At 41.3% G+C, this 17,492-nt stretch overlaps 1 protein-coding gene across 3 annotated transcripts in view; it reads right to left on the reverse strand.

Annotated features, from left to right (window-relative positions):
• Positions 1-17,492, reverse strand: part of cpa5 (carboxypeptidase A5) — an 84,599-nt gene that overhangs the window by 57,900 nt on the left and 9,207 nt on the right. Inside the window, exons 1-11 of one of the 3 annotated variants that reach the window (XM_051952648.1) lie at positions 10,718-10,829; positions 8,898-8,979; positions 8,603-8,737; positions 8,400-8,504; positions 7,953-8,054; positions 7,614-7,715; positions 7,400-7,510; positions 6,463-6,553; positions 5,701-5,900; positions 5,501-5,585; positions 4,381-4,741 (exon numbers count right to left, since the gene is read on the reverse strand). The exons of 1 other annotated variant lie outside the window; for it this stretch is intronic. In XM_051952648.1, the coding sequence (XP_051808608.1) occupies positions 4,554-4,741; positions 5,501-5,585; positions 5,701-5,900; positions 6,463-6,553; positions 7,400-7,510; positions 7,614-7,715; positions 7,953-8,054; positions 8,400-8,504; positions 8,603-8,737; positions 8,898-8,979; positions 10,718-10,782 (1,266 nt within the window). In that variant the 5' untranslated portion in view covers positions 10,783-10,829 and the 3' untranslated portion in view covers positions 4,381-4,553. Of the gene's footprint in view, positions 1-4,380; positions 4,742-5,500; positions 5,586-5,700; positions 5,901-6,462; positions 6,554-7,399; positions 7,511-7,613; positions 7,716-7,952; positions 8,055-8,399; positions 8,505-8,602; positions 8,738-8,897; positions 8,980-10,717; positions 10,830-17,492 lie in introns of those variants that run through there. One more of the 3 variants, XM_051952645.1, reaches the window with a different exon arrangement.

Here is a 17,492-nt window from a genome sequence, read left to right on the forward strand (position 1 = left end):
CCTTCCAGGTGTCCAGAATTATTTGGATGATCTCATTGTACATGGTACCAATGCAGATGAACATGATCAGAAAATCAACACAGTGCTACTGAAACTGAAAGAGGCAGGACTAGTGCTCAATGACAACAAACGCAACTTCAGAAAGCCTTCCCGACGCTTCCTTGGTCACATCATAACTGCAAATGGCATCCTTCCAGACCAAGAACATGTTGATGCTGTTCTCAGAGCTTCGCCTCCCTCAGATGCTGCTACTCTCAGATCCCTTCTGGGCCTTGTGTCTTGGTACTCAAAGTTTCAGCCAACCTTTGCAACGATTCTAACACCAATGTGAGCATGTGCTAGTCACAAAGACAAAATTACATGGTACATGGCCTCCTACAGCACAAGCAAGTTTTGAAGAAGTAAAGCAACTTCTCGTTGATAGCCCACACTTGCAGAACCTGTCATGGCCACAGCCTGAGGCTGTGGTCAGGGCAGAATTCTCTCCTCAGGCTCTGTTCTCTCCCTCTCTTGCCCTCTCTCTCTCACTGTGCGTGCTAGCATAGAAGGCTGCAGCAGGTGTTTTAAATCAGTGATTGGTTATTGTGTGCAGGTGGAATTCGAACAATCAAGGTACTCCTGCCCCTCCTTATCATCAGACGCAGGTCCGTGAACAACTAATAGTTAGTGCTTAGCACAGTTCAAGTCTGCACCTGTTTCAATGCTTTCAGTAATCCCGTTTTTCTTTGTTTAGTTTCGACTTTTGCCTGCTTCTGGTAGCAGATCTTCTGCTTGGTCCTCTGTCACCTTTCCACCTTGGACTTCCTGGAGAAAACACCTGCTGTCAGCCAAACCTCGCCACCTGAGATGCCATACCACCCACGTGGACAGAAACCTCGTGGAAATCCAAGTTTCCAACAGCCCACACCTCCACTCCAGCTGCTCCACCGCTGGCTTGTACACTTAAGAAGAGGATTCACTTACCTGGACAGGCCTGGTTTCCCTCCTCATTCTAAACTCCGTTCATCTGTAGCAATCAGTTAAGTCTTTATTCCTGAACACTACTAGACTACCGCTTACCTATGTTAGTATTTACAGTTGTTCGTTAGTTCGTATCCAGTAATATTTTCTGCTAAAACTTCGTAGTTTATAAATAGTATTTTGTTCTGGGGTTAGTTGACTTGGATTACTGATATTAATTCTGTTTAATTTTAGTTCTGTTATATTATTTTGGATTCCTGCCTTGATGTTACCAAACATGGGTTTTCGTAGTTTCAGTAGTTTTTGTTTTTCTGCCAGCCAGCAAGAGGGGCTCATTCTGTCTTGTAGATTAGAATTAGTTAGACTTCCGTTTCTGTTTCCTCGATTCTGACAATTGTAGTTGTCCCTTTTTATGTGTTATAAAAAAACATTCTAAAACTTTACCTGAGTCTGTAATCTCTTCCCTGTACCTGAGCCACTCCACTCACCATAACACCCTTCTGTATATCCTGTGATATCCACAGATGCAAGTAAAGATGTAAATACAGCCCGGTGGAACAGTTGCTTTTTGCCTTCTACACATTAACAGAAACGGAAAATATTCTACAGTTGAAAAAGAAGCACTCGCTTGTATGTGCGCTACAGAAAAATGTAGAACATACTAGCGTGGACATCGCTTTACTCTGAGTATTGGCATCAAGCATTAACAACTCTGCTCAGCACAAAAGGACCAGGTTGGACTGGAATGAGATCAGACCCAATGGTCTGCACGCCTGCTCTGCTTTCATTATGATGTAATCTACAGACTGGGTTCTCTAAACTACACAGCGGACTGCCTGTCATGCCTTTCCCCTATCTGTCCACTTCGACTCCTCAAGATGCTGAACCTGAATTGGAGGCACAGATTTCTGCTACCCTGAGCACTTTCCCAGTGGCTGACTTTGCCGGTGCCTGCTCATCCTGTCCTGAGCTAATCGTCCTTCATTCACAAATAGTAAATGGCTGGCCTTCTTCTATAAGATCAGTAAGTGAAACACTGACTCCATACTACAGGATAAAAAATGGACTTTCAGTTAAGGATAACTTGAACCGTCTTCAGACTGTAGCAAGAGAGTCCCACCCTTAAATCACTGAGAGTTGTCAGCCAATTGTGACTCACTGACCTAGTATAAAAACTGGACGGTATCTCTCTTCGCTCTGTTTCTTGAAGACTGAAGACACTTCCCCTCCGATCGTCTCGCTTCAGGTTGTTTAGCTTCGTCGGCTGTCGACTTCAAACATTTCAGGTATCACACTGAAGTGTTCAGTAACAGCGCTGAGTTGCTGCGGGAAGCTACGGTGGCTAACCTGCTTCTGACATGCTCCCTCTTCCCTGTGTTGTGTATGTGTGAATCTATGTGTATGTATTTTATGATACTTACTAAGATGCTGCAAAAAGAAAGTAGAAGAGAATTCTAAGATGGCGACTAACTGTTGCAACATTACATCGGTGTCCTCAATACTTACACTGCTAAGAGTGAAGTAAAGTGTTCTGTCTACTACAGTCGTTTTCATTTTACAACCTACGTAACAGTATTCACTTTAGAAGAGTCAGATCCATTACTGCAGTAAAAATACTAATTTAGCAATGTAAAAATATGCTACTGCAAGTAAGAAGTACATAATTAATTGCAAAAAGTAGTTAAAGTGTTAAAGTAAAAGCCCTGTTTTAGTTCTGCAGAGTGTTACATGATTATACACTGAATTGTGATGTGACGATACCAAAGGATGGTCAACACCTTGGGCTAATTGTTCTCTTCTTTGGTCCATTCTTTAACAGTTTCTGCAGTGTGAGGCCACTGCTGTTGAAGAGTGCTTCGTATTTGGTCTGGAACAATGTATAGATGGATGGTACATAAAGCAGCATCCACATTAATGCCAGCGGAACATTCCATTATACCAAAGTGATCAATGTCAGCAGTGGCTTTCATGCTGTTGCTAATTGGTTTACTTTCATTAAGTTAAGTCCCTGAACTTTCTGTTTCCACCTAAGTTAAATGAAGATACACTACTATTCAAAAGTTTGGGGTCACCCAGACAATTTCTTGTTTTCCATGAATCTTCTAGTTTTATTCATGTGTTAACATAATTCTACAAAGGTTTTCTAATCATCAATTAGCCTTTCAACACCATTAGCTAACACAGTGTAGCATTAGAACACAGGAGTGGAGGTTGCTGGAAATGTTCCTCTGTACTCCTATGTAGATATTCCATTAAAAATCAGTTGTTTCCGGCTAGAATAGACATTTACCACATTCATAATGTCTACATTGTATTTCTGATTAATTTAATGTTATCTTCATTGAAAAAGTGCTTTTCTTTCCAAAATAAGGACATTTTTATGTGACCCCAAACTTTTGAATGGTGGTGTTTATGAGATTTTTCATTGACAATAATAAAGTATGGGACTATCAGCAGCCTGTTACTGTTGTTGCTGCTGGAGTCTAAACTACTTTGAAACAGCAGATAAACCTGGGGACTTGTCACATGATGAATCAGGGAGGGAAAGAGGGAGGAGAGTTCTGATACAAAATTGTCTTTTCAGTATTTTCTCATCTTTGCTGAGATATTGGTTCATTTAAATGTTTACTGTTTGTAAACCATCTGCGAATCTCCTCATTAAACTGACTGAACATACATCATAAAATGTCAACCTATTTCTTTAAACATCATTCAAGGAAATGTCATTATCAATAAATAAAATGAATAATCATGTTTCTTTTGGCCATCTGTTTTCTACATGTAATATTGTTTGAGTGACTTTCTGTTCTTCAAGTACTCTGACCAATGATGTGTTCTTCTGAAATCTCATGACTACATTCCTTCACTGTGTCCTGTTCTCTGCTATTTTTGTACCATTGTATGAAAGGCTGTGCCAGGGTTTCATTGTTTAATTTCGGTAATTGTGTATATAGTTTTCATCTTTTCTGTTAAATGTGGTCTGATCAACCACTATACAGGTTGCCCTGGTGTCTCATTCTGGAAGCTCTGTCAGTTGAGTTGGTGTCCAGTTTTTGGTAGCCTTATTTTCAGTAGAGTGATATTCTGTTGACATCTTTTAAGGGCCCTATAACTTTGGTTTCAATATCTTCAATGATTTGTTTAGAAAAGCTGCTTTTTTTGGAAAACTAAATCCATCTTTTTTTATTTTTATTTTTTTTTTGGAACTAAACCTGTTTTTGTGTGAAGACTGCTGGGTCCATGACAGGCTCTTTCTGAATGGAATCTCACTACTTGACACAAAGTTTTCTCATATCAAAGGCTGTTTCATCTTCCTTTTTGTTACCATTAGGGCAGTGCTGTGATCTGACGTGAGAGGTGTAAAATGCTTGAGACAACTTCTTGTGCATAAAAGATGTTGTGAATCACATCACACAGAAATGCCACTTTTCAGCGTGTGTATTTATTCTTTTGTTTGAGGTTTTCAATATGCTTGAAGGGTCACTGATGGTGAAGATGGTTTGAGAGACAAAGATGACACTTCAAATCTGAAATTTGTCACCAGTGTGGCCTGAATGGGGATTTCCACTTTCACACATACACACATACACACACTAGTATGGGTTCTTGTTGGTGTGATCCATGATGGCCATCAGAGCCAGCCAGGTCTCCTGGGCAGTGGGGACGATCTGATTGGCGGGCAGGATGAAGCCATAGCGACCAGTGTCCCTCAGCTCGAACGTGAAGGAGTATTTGATGCCCTGGTTGTAGGTCCAGTCAACAGTGGTACCACTGGCTTGATCTACAATGAAAACAGGTATCTATGAAACTTTCACATTCTAAGTACAAAAACTGAGTGGTTGAGCAGCAGCCAAAACACTGTACAATGAAGAATTTGAAGCAGCCAAGTTTACTTTTAGAAATGCATGCTTTGACTTTATCTAACTTATACTTTTTTGTTCTGGTAACTCACTGTGAATTAACTCAAATCTGCTTCCTGTATTAACTTTAAATTGTTGGTTTACAAATGAGGTCAATATTGAGATGTTATTTGTTACCATTAAATGTGTTCCCCCCTATGATCCATGTGCTTTATGTATAAAAAAGCATAGTACGTGTTTGAATGACAGATCTATCTTGTTTTGATTGAACACATTTAATTGCTTGGATGTACATGTGACGAATTCAAGAATCTTTCTGAATAACTTCAGATGAAGAGAAAGGTAAGAATCCAGTCAACATTTAATCAATTCTACAATATCATTTTAAACCTGAAAGTGACAATTTACTCATGAGCTACAAATTTATCTTAAAAATCTTGGCTCTATTAACTGCTCTGGTTTGACAAATGTGCCAAATTGTGACAACCATCCTGCTTTAAAGTTTGAAGCTTGAAATGAGATCAGTATTCTGTAGTTACCTATTTGAATAATTTTAGTACAACTGCAACCTTCACGATTACAGAAAAGAAAGTAAGAGTGAGAGAAGGTGAGATAATATTCTTTGGTTATCAGAATAAAGTCAAACAGTCTGTATTGTCAGTAGTGTTGCTGAAACTTACAGATGGTGTCAATGATGCTGCCATATGTGTAGCGAGTACCGTACAGGGAGGCCAGGTCAGTGATGGCCTTTTGAGCCAAACTGTACTGTAGAAAGAGATCATCATGAGACTTTCAACAAACAGCAGAGCTCAGAGACGAGATATAACTACCAATACTCTAGTGGAAGGGGAAAAAAAATCGGAACGTGTTTTTAATATACCAGCTCAGCATCGTCCGTGGTGGGAGTGTTGGTGTAGCCATAGGGGTACAGGAGCATCTGGGAGTAGGAATGGATGGAGATGAAGGCCTTAATGTTGCCGTGAGACTTCACAAAGTCCACAATGGCCTTGACCTCAGACTCAGACTCAGCTCTGGGTCCACGGTAGGTCTCTGAGCAGGGGCTGCTGCTGGCACCTGGCACTGCAAATGAGTATGAGAAACACAACCTAATGCCCCTGTAAAGAGCAAGGTAAGGTATGCAGACATTTACCTCTGCTATTCCTCAGGCTCCCTACAACTAAAGAGCCTCCTATTGGGCAAAACTGGCCAAATAAAACCAGAGCTTATACAGTCATGGTGAAATGAGGCTTTTGTGCTTAAACAAAAACAAACAAGACACAAGATACACTAAGACACTGTGGAGCCAAAACGGGGAACAGTATGGGACCTGAAAAGCCACTGTTGAGCACTTAATGTGTCGGTTTGGTGTCCTCTGATGGTGGCATCAACAATAGCATTGTGACAGAAAGTAATGGAAGATGGTTCAAATCTACATGCAGTCACTTTAAAGGTCAGTTAAGTAGATAACATAAAACATTTCACTGAAACACAATCACATTCAACAGTCCTGCCCTCAATCCTCAGTGACAGAACCCTAAGCAGAACCTCCAAAAACAAAATAAACTGACTCAGTATTTGATTGGACAGGAGCTGAAGAGTTCTTAAGTGAATGACATGTGGTGCGCTAGTGGGTTGAGATTACGTCCAAAACCAGCATCCCAGTTCCTGTTGGGGTCGACTCCGACACAGCTAGAACCAGAGTTGGGCTTCCTGGTCTTGCGCCACATACGGTTCTGAAAACATCAATTGACATTGAGGATTCACTTTCATACTTCCTATTATATTTATGAGTCTTGATTTTGTTAATGTCTTATTTGACTCACAGACAAAATAGACCTGCATACTGCAGTCTAAATATTCAGTGGTTTGTCCAAAGTAGTTTAAATCAATCCACTGGACTTAAGAAAGTTCCTTGAAGACTAACACTAAACACTCGTTTCAGGACACCAATGTGACCACCATTAGCACACGAGGGCTCAGTGACATCTGTGCATTTCAATGACCCCCACCGATACTCACGACCATCGTTGAGTATTCAGATGAGTTTTAGTATTGGTCGTTGTAATAATAGCCCTGGACACACCTCACAGAGGTTTAAAAGCTAAGGCAACACCAGCCACCACCAGAACTGAAGAAGCCTCTTGGATGAGAGGTGAAACGTATTCAAGGAACTTTCTGTCCAGTGGATTGATTTAAACTTCTTTGGATAACCATGACCTGGATGAATGAGAACCTGCACAGACATCCAGTGGTTTGATTTCTACTTCTAATTTGGAATTTCACTTTCCTTCAACAAAGAAGCACGCAAGATATAATGGGTTTTACCTTGGAAATTTTCAAATAAAATATTTGGCTGCAAGACTAAAATATGCATTAATCTCATAAAATGTTGACACCCTTTCTGTGGAGTTAAACAATGAGAATAAATGCAGACATTTAAAAAAAAAATTTTTTTTTCAAAAATTAAGATGACAAGCTCTGAAGAAACCTGAAAGTTTTGAGTTTTTTTGTGGGTGTGTTTTTTTTTAGGTTTTTAAGGAGTAATTCCAATCACTTAATAAAACTTATGAGAGACTCACGTTGTTGTGGGTGTAGTAGAATCCATCAGGGTTGGTCACAATCTCCAGGAAGATGTCCATATTGTTGAGGATGGCAGTGAGAGCAGGATCGGTTCCATAATCAGTCACAATCTATACGCACAAATGCAAAGGACACAACAGTCAGGACAGCCAGTTAGTGTTTAGAAACTGCAGAGACATCAAAGGAAGATGTAGCACTTCATTATCAAAGGACCTTCTTGGCAAACCAGGTGCCGCTGGCCTGAGTGATCCACTCTCTGGAGTGGATTCCAGTGTCGATCCAGATGGCGGGACGGTTGGTTCCACCAGTGCTGAACTACAACACAGCAAAGGAAAGGAACAGAAACTAAAATATATTCAAACAGTTACTTCGAATATGTGCACTCTAATTATTTTCAGAACTGTAAAAGGTGATTTTACATGACATGTGACTATCGTGTGATTCAGTGATGCTTTGGAAAACATGTTCTTTACAATTAAGGTAATTCGATTCTTTTTCATAACTTTTAGTTCATTGTATAATTACAGTCCTTATGTGTTGGATTATTTTTACCTTGAGCACATTCAGGGGACGGTTCTCGTAGCTCTGACCGATCACGAGCTTGCTGACCAAGTTGGGATTCTCAGCCACCAGCATGTCCTGGAAACTGTAGATCTGAACCAAACACACAATCCTGCTCTTAGTGCACAAGCACCTGCAGCACTTTCTGAAAGACGTATTTTTGTATTTCTCTTTCCATCTGTCTTTGCAATGTCATCCTAATTTGAGTTTTCTTTTGCAGTGTATTTAAACGACAATGAGCGGTTGGGAATCTAAATTTACAATGGCAATGATTCCTAATTTAATGTGCTGTGATATTTGTCAGTTGTCAGTTCCAATATGTTGTGTGTCACCATAATTGTAACTATGATCAGATTTTAAAACTCAGCTCTTTCACAACAGTTGAGGCGATAATCACTTTACTGGATTCCAGCAGTCGGAGCAGCTGTGCGCACCTACCTCACTGATGGTGTGGTATTGGGTGTAGTCGAAGCTGTCAGTGTTTCTGGGCTCAGGGGCACGAGCAACAGACATCATCTCCTTCTGCTCCTCATCCAGCATCACCTGCAGGACAGGGATGTCATTCATATTTGAGTTTCAAATCAACAAGTTTTCTTTCTTTTTAATAAGATTCAGGGATGTCACCAGGTCTCATACTGTACCTGCAGGTCTTCAATCAGGATGGAGTACTCAATGTCTTGTGTTTCCAGGTAAATCTTGACAGACTGCAAGCTGTGGAAGGGAACTCTGACGTCCACAGGAGTGTTCACACGTGTTACCACTCTCCAGAAGTCTACCTGAAAGAACACATAGATGTCATGCACAGAGTGAACAGAACAGGTTTCTGACTTTCAGAAGAGCAGCAATATCATACATAAACAAGTGTCACACTTTTGAATCATTTGTTTGTTTGTTTTAATTTTTATTGAAGAATTTGACTTAGTGGGGTTAAATGACCTCAAAGTGGATCATGTCCTCCAGCTCCTTGATGAGAGACAGCTGGATGTCATTCTTTGGAATGATTCGAAGAACTTGATGTCTGCAAAAGAGAACCATGAGATTTTATAACTTGTTCCTCAACACAACTCTCCTGTGTTGACCAGGTAACCTTCCACAGAAAACTATAAGGTGCATTTATTGTGAAAGTGGAGTTATCATTTAATCATCTAAACCAACTTTTATTGGCATCAAATGGAAGCATCAGCAACAAGAGATTAATGTACACTCGCGTTCAAAAGTTTGGGCTCACTTAAAAATGTCCTTATTTTGGAAAGAAAAGCACTTTTTCAATGAAGATAACATTAAATTAATCAGGAATACAGTCTAGACATTATTAATGTGGTAAATGACTATTCTAGCTGGAAACGACTGGTTTTTAATGGAAAATCTACATAGATGCACAGAGGCCCATTTCTAACAACCATCACTCCTGTGTTCTAATGCTATGTTGTGTTAGCCAGTGGTTTTGAAAGGCTAATTGATGATTAGAAAACCCTTGTACAATTATGTTAGCACATGAATAAAAGTGAGAGTTTTCATAGAGAACATGAAACTGCCTGAGTGACCCCAAACTTTTGAATGGTAGTGTATGCACACATACCGTGCAAAAATCTGAGGCACTGTAGCTGTTCAGGTTTGTTCCATCATGCAACAGCATGACAAGGCATCTTATTGATCCTGCAGTCATTCTGACACATGAAAACAAGCCCAAACACACAGTCAGAGACATAAAAAGCTGTCTTCTAAGAAAGGAATATGATTGACCAATGATAATGTCTCCAAACAGGGCCACTACCTTTTAGTTATAAAGGGCATCTCTGAAAAAGACACAACATTGACATCTGAATGTGAGTACTGTTGCAGTTTGCGAATAGCAAACAGTCTCTTCCAGTCATCATTGTGACAAGATAATTGGAGTTGAAGATTCAGAGATTGGTGTGTGCATGTTCAGTTTCAAATGCATAAATCTGATTCTGTTTTTACAAACCTGAACACTCAAATGTTGATCTGCAGGTGGAGAAGTGCTGGGTATTTGGTTCCCCGCTCTCTGAAGACTTTGGTCGATAAAATACTTCCATAGCTGAAGGACTAATTGTTGCTTTTTATATATGTATTTTAGAATTCAGTGCCTTGAAATGACAAAATTTTGTACAACTCAGCCAGACTGAATCTGTTCTTTTGTTGATTTTCTGTTATTGGTTGAAGGCCTAAAGTTCTTTATGTCGCCCTGAGTCAGCAAACTAAACAGTTCTGAAATAAACTTTTGGGCTTTATTGCTAAATCTGCTTTTTATAGTTAAAATGTGACCATTTCTCTCTCTAGGTGAGAGAAAAGGTAATAAATTAGTGATAACTGAGTCAGAGTTCTGCTCCCTGAGTGCAATTTACAAATGTCCAGAGGGAAGTCCTTACATTTCTTATCTGTCATTTTTCGAGAGATTTTAATTTTTTTTACTTGATTTGAAAGCACTTTGTGGACTGTGCATAGACCAGGGTGGTTTGTCAGATTCTGTGGCACTAAAAGTCCATTAGATGTTCCAGGACAGGAACCCGAGACAGTTTGGTGAAAGTGTGGTACCTTCACATAACTGTCTCAGGTTTTCATGGCTGATTGACAAGTGTACCTGAGAAGTGATGCTGTTTCAAAAGTCAAAGTTTGCACCCCGCTAGCATGACTTCATTGCTTTATTTGTCGTGCCCCAAACTTTTGCTCAGTGCCATATAAACAGATCACTTACATCCTACCCAGCAGTGAGAGGTTCTGGTTGGCTCACTTACCCTTCGAACGACTCCTTTGCAATAACAGCCACAAGCAGTGCGGCGAATGCGAGCAGGCCTCTCATCGTGACCAAAAGTGTGAACCTGTCAGAGCCCAAACACAAGCTTTTATGGCTTCGTGTGTCAAGTCACATGTCCCAACCACGACCTTGTTAAATGTGATGGAGGTGTGTCACCTGCTGCAGCAGTTCCCACACCAGCCTGAAGATATCGCACCAAAATAAAACTCATGCATTGAGATGTTTTTATTTATTTAGCTTGTGTTGAGTTCACACAGAAAAAGGAAGAGTGTTCAAGGTCAGCTGGATTTAGTTTTGCTGCTGTCTGAAACACCTTTAAAAATCCAGTCTGTTTCCTCATTCTCTTACATTATATAGAAATGGTTTGTTAATCTTAAATATGTAAACTTTAACCTGTAACCACTGTGCTGAAACAACTGCAGCTAAATGTTTCAGGTAAATGTTGATCAGCACTGCACATCACAACTGCTTGCTTCAGGTCCTTCCACAACATTTCTATTGGATTAAAGTTCAGGACTTTGACCTGGCCATTTCACAGCATTAGCTATATTGTTTGTTAACCACTCTTTGGTGCTTAGGATAATTCCTTTGCTGCATTACCCACTTTATTCTAGAGATTCAGTTCACAGACAGCTGCAATAATGCAGTCAAACAGGAAAGAATTTCTCATTTCTCACAACTCATTACAGACCTTAAAAACAACCCCCGGTTCCTCTTCTCCACTTTCAATGTTTTAGCAGGCACTAATTTTAATAAAGTTTTTAAGACACCATCTGACACTCTTTGTGAGAACTTTGCAGAACATATCAGAACCAAAATCAAGGACATCAGATCCTGCCTTTTATCCCACCAAGTTTTATCTGTTAACATATCTGATCTGCTGTCCTTGCCTGAGGAAACCCTGGAGAGTTTTGCCCTGGTTGATGCAGGGACACTTGGTCGAGTTTTCTCCCAAGTAAACCCAACAACCTGCCTTTAGATCCTATTCCCACACCACTCTTAAAATCATTTTATGGATTCTTTGAAGAACAGTTTTTAAACATAATGAATTGCTCTCTTCAGACGGGTGTCTTCCCCACTGCCTTTAAAACGGTGGTGGTGAAGCCCCTCCTGAAGAAGAGCAGTCTAGACCCCAATGTTTTTAATAACTACCGTCCTGTATCTAACTTACTGTTTTTAAGTAAAATTTTAGAAAAACTGGTTTTTAACCAAGTCAATGACTTTTTGAACAGAATTAACATTTTAGAAAAACGTCAGTCTGGTTTAAGGATGAACCATAGTACAGAGACAGCATTTTTAAAGATTTTAAATGATATCAGGTGGAATTTAGACAATAAAAAACTAACAGCGTTGGTTCTACTGGATCTAAATGCTGCTTTTGATACAGTAGACCATCACATTTTGTTAAACCAACACGGTCTCACGGGGATTCGTGAAACTGTTACGTAAATTTTTTGTTTCTTTTTCGTGCGCACCAACACGGTTTCGTCATGTTTTTCGTGCCGCTCACCACGAAATGTTTTTCGTGTTGCTCACAACGAAACCCGCTGTGGTAATCACAGCTGAAAGTGGTTTATACCAGCGGATTCATGACGATCTAAGCTGTCCATCGGCGTATACTGCTTGTGTGATCGCGTTTGCGGCCGCCGGCCGCCGGACATTCTTGAAATTCCTATGCTAATTGGTAAGTGTACCACCGGGTTATGGTTAGGTTATGGTTAGGTTATGGTTAGGGTTATGGTTAGGGTTATGGTTAGGGACGATGTCATGCAAAATATAGCGTTGGATTCGCCATGGTTTTACATTAAAAATATAATACACACATTCGTTTGAAATACGTTCTGGGTGGCACGAAAAGTCCGCCGTTTAAAATACATTGGTGCGCATTTCGTGGTGAGCGGCACGAAAAACATGACGAAATCGTGTTGGTGTGCACGAAACCGAAACAAAAATTTACGTAACAGTTTCACGAATCCTCGTGAGATCGGGCTGGTTAAACAGACTTAGACACCTGGTCGGCCTCTCTGGCACTGTGCTTAACTGGTTCAACTCTTATCTTACAGACCAATGTTTTTATGTAAGTATGGATATGTGTTCCTCAGGAACCCATGAAATTTGGTGTGGGGTTCCCCAAGGGTCAATTTTAGGTCCCATACTTTTTAATCTTTGTATGCTTCCTCTTGGAGACGTCATCAGGAGACATGGCATCAGTTTCCATAGCTACGCTGATGATACACAGCTGTACATTGCCGTGTCTCCTGATGACACAGGGCCGACAGATACTTGGGCTGGACCCGAATATCCCAAATATCCGAATATTCGTTCGCTACAGCGGTATCCGGATATTAATTTTGGTATCTGAATATTCGACCCCCCCACCACCGTCAGACGTTACCGGGCAGAACAAATATTCGGCGTTACTGTCTTCCCTGCGCCTTTACCCACATCGGCTCATATCGGCTCATCCCGTCGTGTAACCACATAAATATATACACAAATGTCTATGACATATACACGTATTAGGAGGCGGAACAAATATTCGGATATTCATCTTTAATAGGGCCCGAATATCCGGAGACCAAAAACCACTATTCGGGCCAGCCCTAATAGATACCCTTTTAAAGTGAATTTTAGACATTAAGTCATGGATGGCAGCGAGTTTCCGACAGCTCAACCAGGACAAAACTGAGGTTTTAGCTATAGGTCCTGAAGGTCAGAGAGAGAAACTTTTATCTAAGGTTGATGCTAGAGGTACGGACCCGTACCCGTAGCATCTGTACTAGAGGTACGGACCCGTTAAGGTCACTGAAGAGCTGGCGCCGGTTAACTACTATTTGCTGCACATTACAGGCAGTTTATATGAATGACTTTGACGGCGAACATTGTATAATTCAACCAAAAATACACCGTCTCCTCTCACACTTTAGACAATGTAGTTTTTACGCTTTTAGACGCCGTGTATAAATTGTTTGAAGTCCAGCTCCTATTACGGTAATTAGTTTACCGTGTTCAGTGGTGGAAGCGGCTGATGAACTCCATTGCAAATGTTCCCATTTAATTTCGGATGCTAATTTACAAGATAAAGTTAAGGATGTCGAATATGAAACAAACACTCGTGAATGGTGAGGAGCAGCTCTTTAATTCGGCATGAATTAAAAAAAAACACAAACTCGATTTACTGTGATATTGTGAGATTTGTTTGTGGTTATGTAATTTAGCCATTCAACAGAGTCCGCTAACATTAAAGTGACTGTGACATGCAGTGTCTGTGTTGACAGACGTAGAAAATACGTCAGGGTTTTGTTTAGGTTGTTAATATGTAATAGTCTGTCGCTACTTTTGGAGGTAAAAAAATACTTGTAGTTTGCTGGATGTTAGTTCCGCCATTTGTTTTGTTTGCCGTTTGTGCTTTATTAGAACAGGGTCACGTGAATAAAAAGTTTTGCTGTTTTTAATAGTAGTGCTGATTTCAACCCCCAAATCGCTGTCCGTGAAAAAGTCAGATAGTGATGTTGGACTTTTCCACAGACAACAATGACCCCAGCACACTGATTGTAAAATATTTCTTGTAACTTTATTGGAACTTGATATGGAATGAATGGACTTTAACACACTGTTAATACACAAAGATGACTGACATGACAGGCTCCGCAAGCAGATTCACCTCGAATCACGGAAGCGCCTTCATCAGCGTAGCCGGCTCATTAATATTCATGTACGTCGGATTACCGGCCAATCACGAAGCGCGTTCATCAGCCGGCTCATTAATATTTATGTACGGCTCATTAATATTTATGAGAAGGGAAAGTGCCGTATCTGTAGGCCCAGCCGCAGATACGGCGTTTGCGGCCGCCGTGGCGGCCGCCATTGCGGCTGCCAGACATCCGGCCGCAGCAGCGGCCGCGGCGGCGGCCGCAAACGCCGATGGACAGCTTAGATCGTCATGAATCTTCGCTCGTGGTGAGCGGCACGAAAAACATGACGACATCGTGTTGGTGCGCACGAAACCGAAACAAAAACTGACGTGACAGTTTCACGAATCCCCGTGAGACCGTGTTTGGTAGGCCACAGGCTAGGGGTACGGTCCGTATCTGTAGACACTACCTTTATCTAAATCACAAGATTTTAAACTAGCACAATCTGTAAAAAACCTGGGCATTATTTTTGACTCTGAGCTGAATTTTATCCCACATATTAAAAAAAATAACAAAGATAGGTTTTTTATCATCTTAAGAACATAGCCAGAGTCCGCCTGTTTCTCTCTCAATGTCAGGGCTCCCTCCTCACCCTCGTCCTTCCCACCTGACATCATACCTGACAGTTTGCTCTCTAGCCCTTTACAAATCCGTTTGAGTTCCTGCCTTGTTTCTGACCTTGTTTTCTCCTGCCTCCCTCAGTTCAGCTGTCCGGGATCCCCCACGCCATCCTCCTTCCCCTCCGGCACTCCCCGACAAGTCCTCACCGGTTTCCCCTGCCTGGACCCCCACTCCTGCCTGGACCCCCACTCCTGCCTGGAACCCCCTGCTCCTGCACCCTGGTTTTCCCCCACCTAGCCACCATTTTCACCCCAAACAATAAATCACTTTCATTCAGCCAGCCTTGGTAGTGTGGCTCTCTGCTCGGGTCCACCAGCTCGCCTTGACACTCAAGCCAGCACGGAGGTGCTAATGCATGCTTTTATCTCCTCTCGTTTAGAATATTGTAATGCCCTGCTCTCTGGTCTTCCCAAAAAGAGTATTTTAATTTTAAAGTTACTGCAAAACTCAGCTGCACGCCTGCTGACAAGGACCAGAGGGTGGGAACACATTACACCAGTTTTAAAGTCGCTGCATTGGCTCCCTGTCTGCTTCAGGATCGATTTTAAGGTTCTTGTATTAGTTTTTAAATGCCTTAACGGCCTTGCGCCTTCTTATTTGTCCGATCTCCTTTTAACATACCGACCCTCACGGACCCTGAGCTCCTCTGGCAGCGGCCTTTTAATTATACCACAAGCCAGAACTAAAACCCACGGCAAGGTGGCATTTAGCCACTATGGCCCCCGCCTCTGGAACAGCCTGCCGGAGAACCTCAGGACTGCAGAGACAGTCGATGTTTTTAAAAGAAGGTTAAAGACTCACCTTTTTAATCAGGCTTTTAACTGACCTTTTAAGCCTTCTTATGTTCTTATCATTACTTATTTATTATCTTATATATTTCACTGTTTTCACTTTCCATGCTTTACTTATTTATATATTTATTTATTTGTTTATTTTTTAAAATTTTATTTCTTTTAACTCCAGTGTTTCCTCAGGGGGGTCCTCCACACTGGGGGCTGTGTCTAGTCTGCTGCTGGGGGTGTTGTCCACGGGTCCCCTCGACTCGGCTGGTTGGGGGGCTCCCCACCTTGGTGTGGGGTCTCCGTGTCTGTCGTGTCGGGGGGGGTCTGGGTGCCGGCGCCTCCGGCGGGCATGGCCCGCGAGCAGCGGAGCTTCTACAGCTGATCGCAGCTGCTTGGGACACACGTCTCAATTGTGATCACAGATGTATTAAAAATGACTCCCGAGACACACATGTTTTGCACACACTGTTGCCCAGTGAAATCTGGCTTGTACAACTGTGTCCGACGAGTAGCACAAACGCGGAAATGCCCGGCAGCAGCCGACCACGCGAGTTTCGTGTTGCGGTGACGGACTGGCTTGGCTCCGTGCCAAATCAAATTTTCAAAATCATCTGGCGGGCCAGATATTATTCCTGACGGGCCAGTTTTGGCCCGCGGGCCGCCAGTTGCCAACCACTGCTCTATAACCTGTACACTACAGACGTCAGAATCTAAAAAGGTTGGGAACCACACGTGTAATCATTGACAACATGTTGTATTTTTAAAAACTTCATCTGAAAGTATCTAAAGCTGTCCAGTAAATGTCATGGAATATAAAATAGATTGTTTCCCTGTGAATTATTAGTGTGGAAATATGAAATAGCTTAAAATAGAAATATTCAGTGAAAATCTGTACACAAGTATAGTACTTTGGTAAATGTTACTTTCCATCATTGCTCTTTGGACAGAGCCAGGCTAAATCTAACAGTCCCATCTTCACTGTCTTTACTTTAAGCTAAGTGCCATATTTATACAGCTATGAGAGTGGCACCAATCTTATTATCTCACTCTCCTCATGAAACTGACTGAACATACATCATAAAATGTCACCCTATTTCTTTTAACATCATTCAAGGAAATGTTATCAGTAAGTGGAATGAATAATTATGTTTCTTTTGGCCATCTGTTTTCTACGTGCAGTATTGTTTCTGTTTCTGTTGTTCAAGTCATCTCACCTACAAGGTGTTCATCTGAAATCCCAAGACTGTATTCCTTCAGTATGTCCTTGTCTCTCTTTGCAATTTTTTACCGTTGTATGATTGGCTGTGCGATGGCCATGCCCACAGCCACACAAAAGGTTGTAGCATTTACACACTCACAAACACCATTACCACATGTTTAGTTGAGTTACAGTTACTAAAATTAATTACAACTCTGAGTTTGTTGTGTTTAAAATTGGTTTATTAGCACTTTGAAAATACACTGTTTTCTGGATGGAGCGTGCACATTTGGTTTACATTGTCATTTTGCTATTTGTTTGTATTAATTCATTCCTCCTTTCTTTGAGTTACCTGACTGCTGTATGGCATTTCCTACTTGGAGAAAGACAAAAGATAAGGCTGTGGGCACAACATGGCTTTATGCTGAAGTCCCTCCCACGGACCAGACCAAAAAACAA

Source organism: Acanthochromis polyacanthus, chromosome 8 (assembly GCF_021347895.1).
Source record: "Acanthochromis polyacanthus isolate Apoly-LR-REF ecotype Palm Island chromosome 8, KAUST_Apoly_ChrSc, whole genome shotgun sequence".
NCBI classification, from domain to species: domain Eukaryota; kingdom Metazoa; phylum Chordata; class Actinopteri; family Pomacentridae; genus Acanthochromis; species Acanthochromis polyacanthus.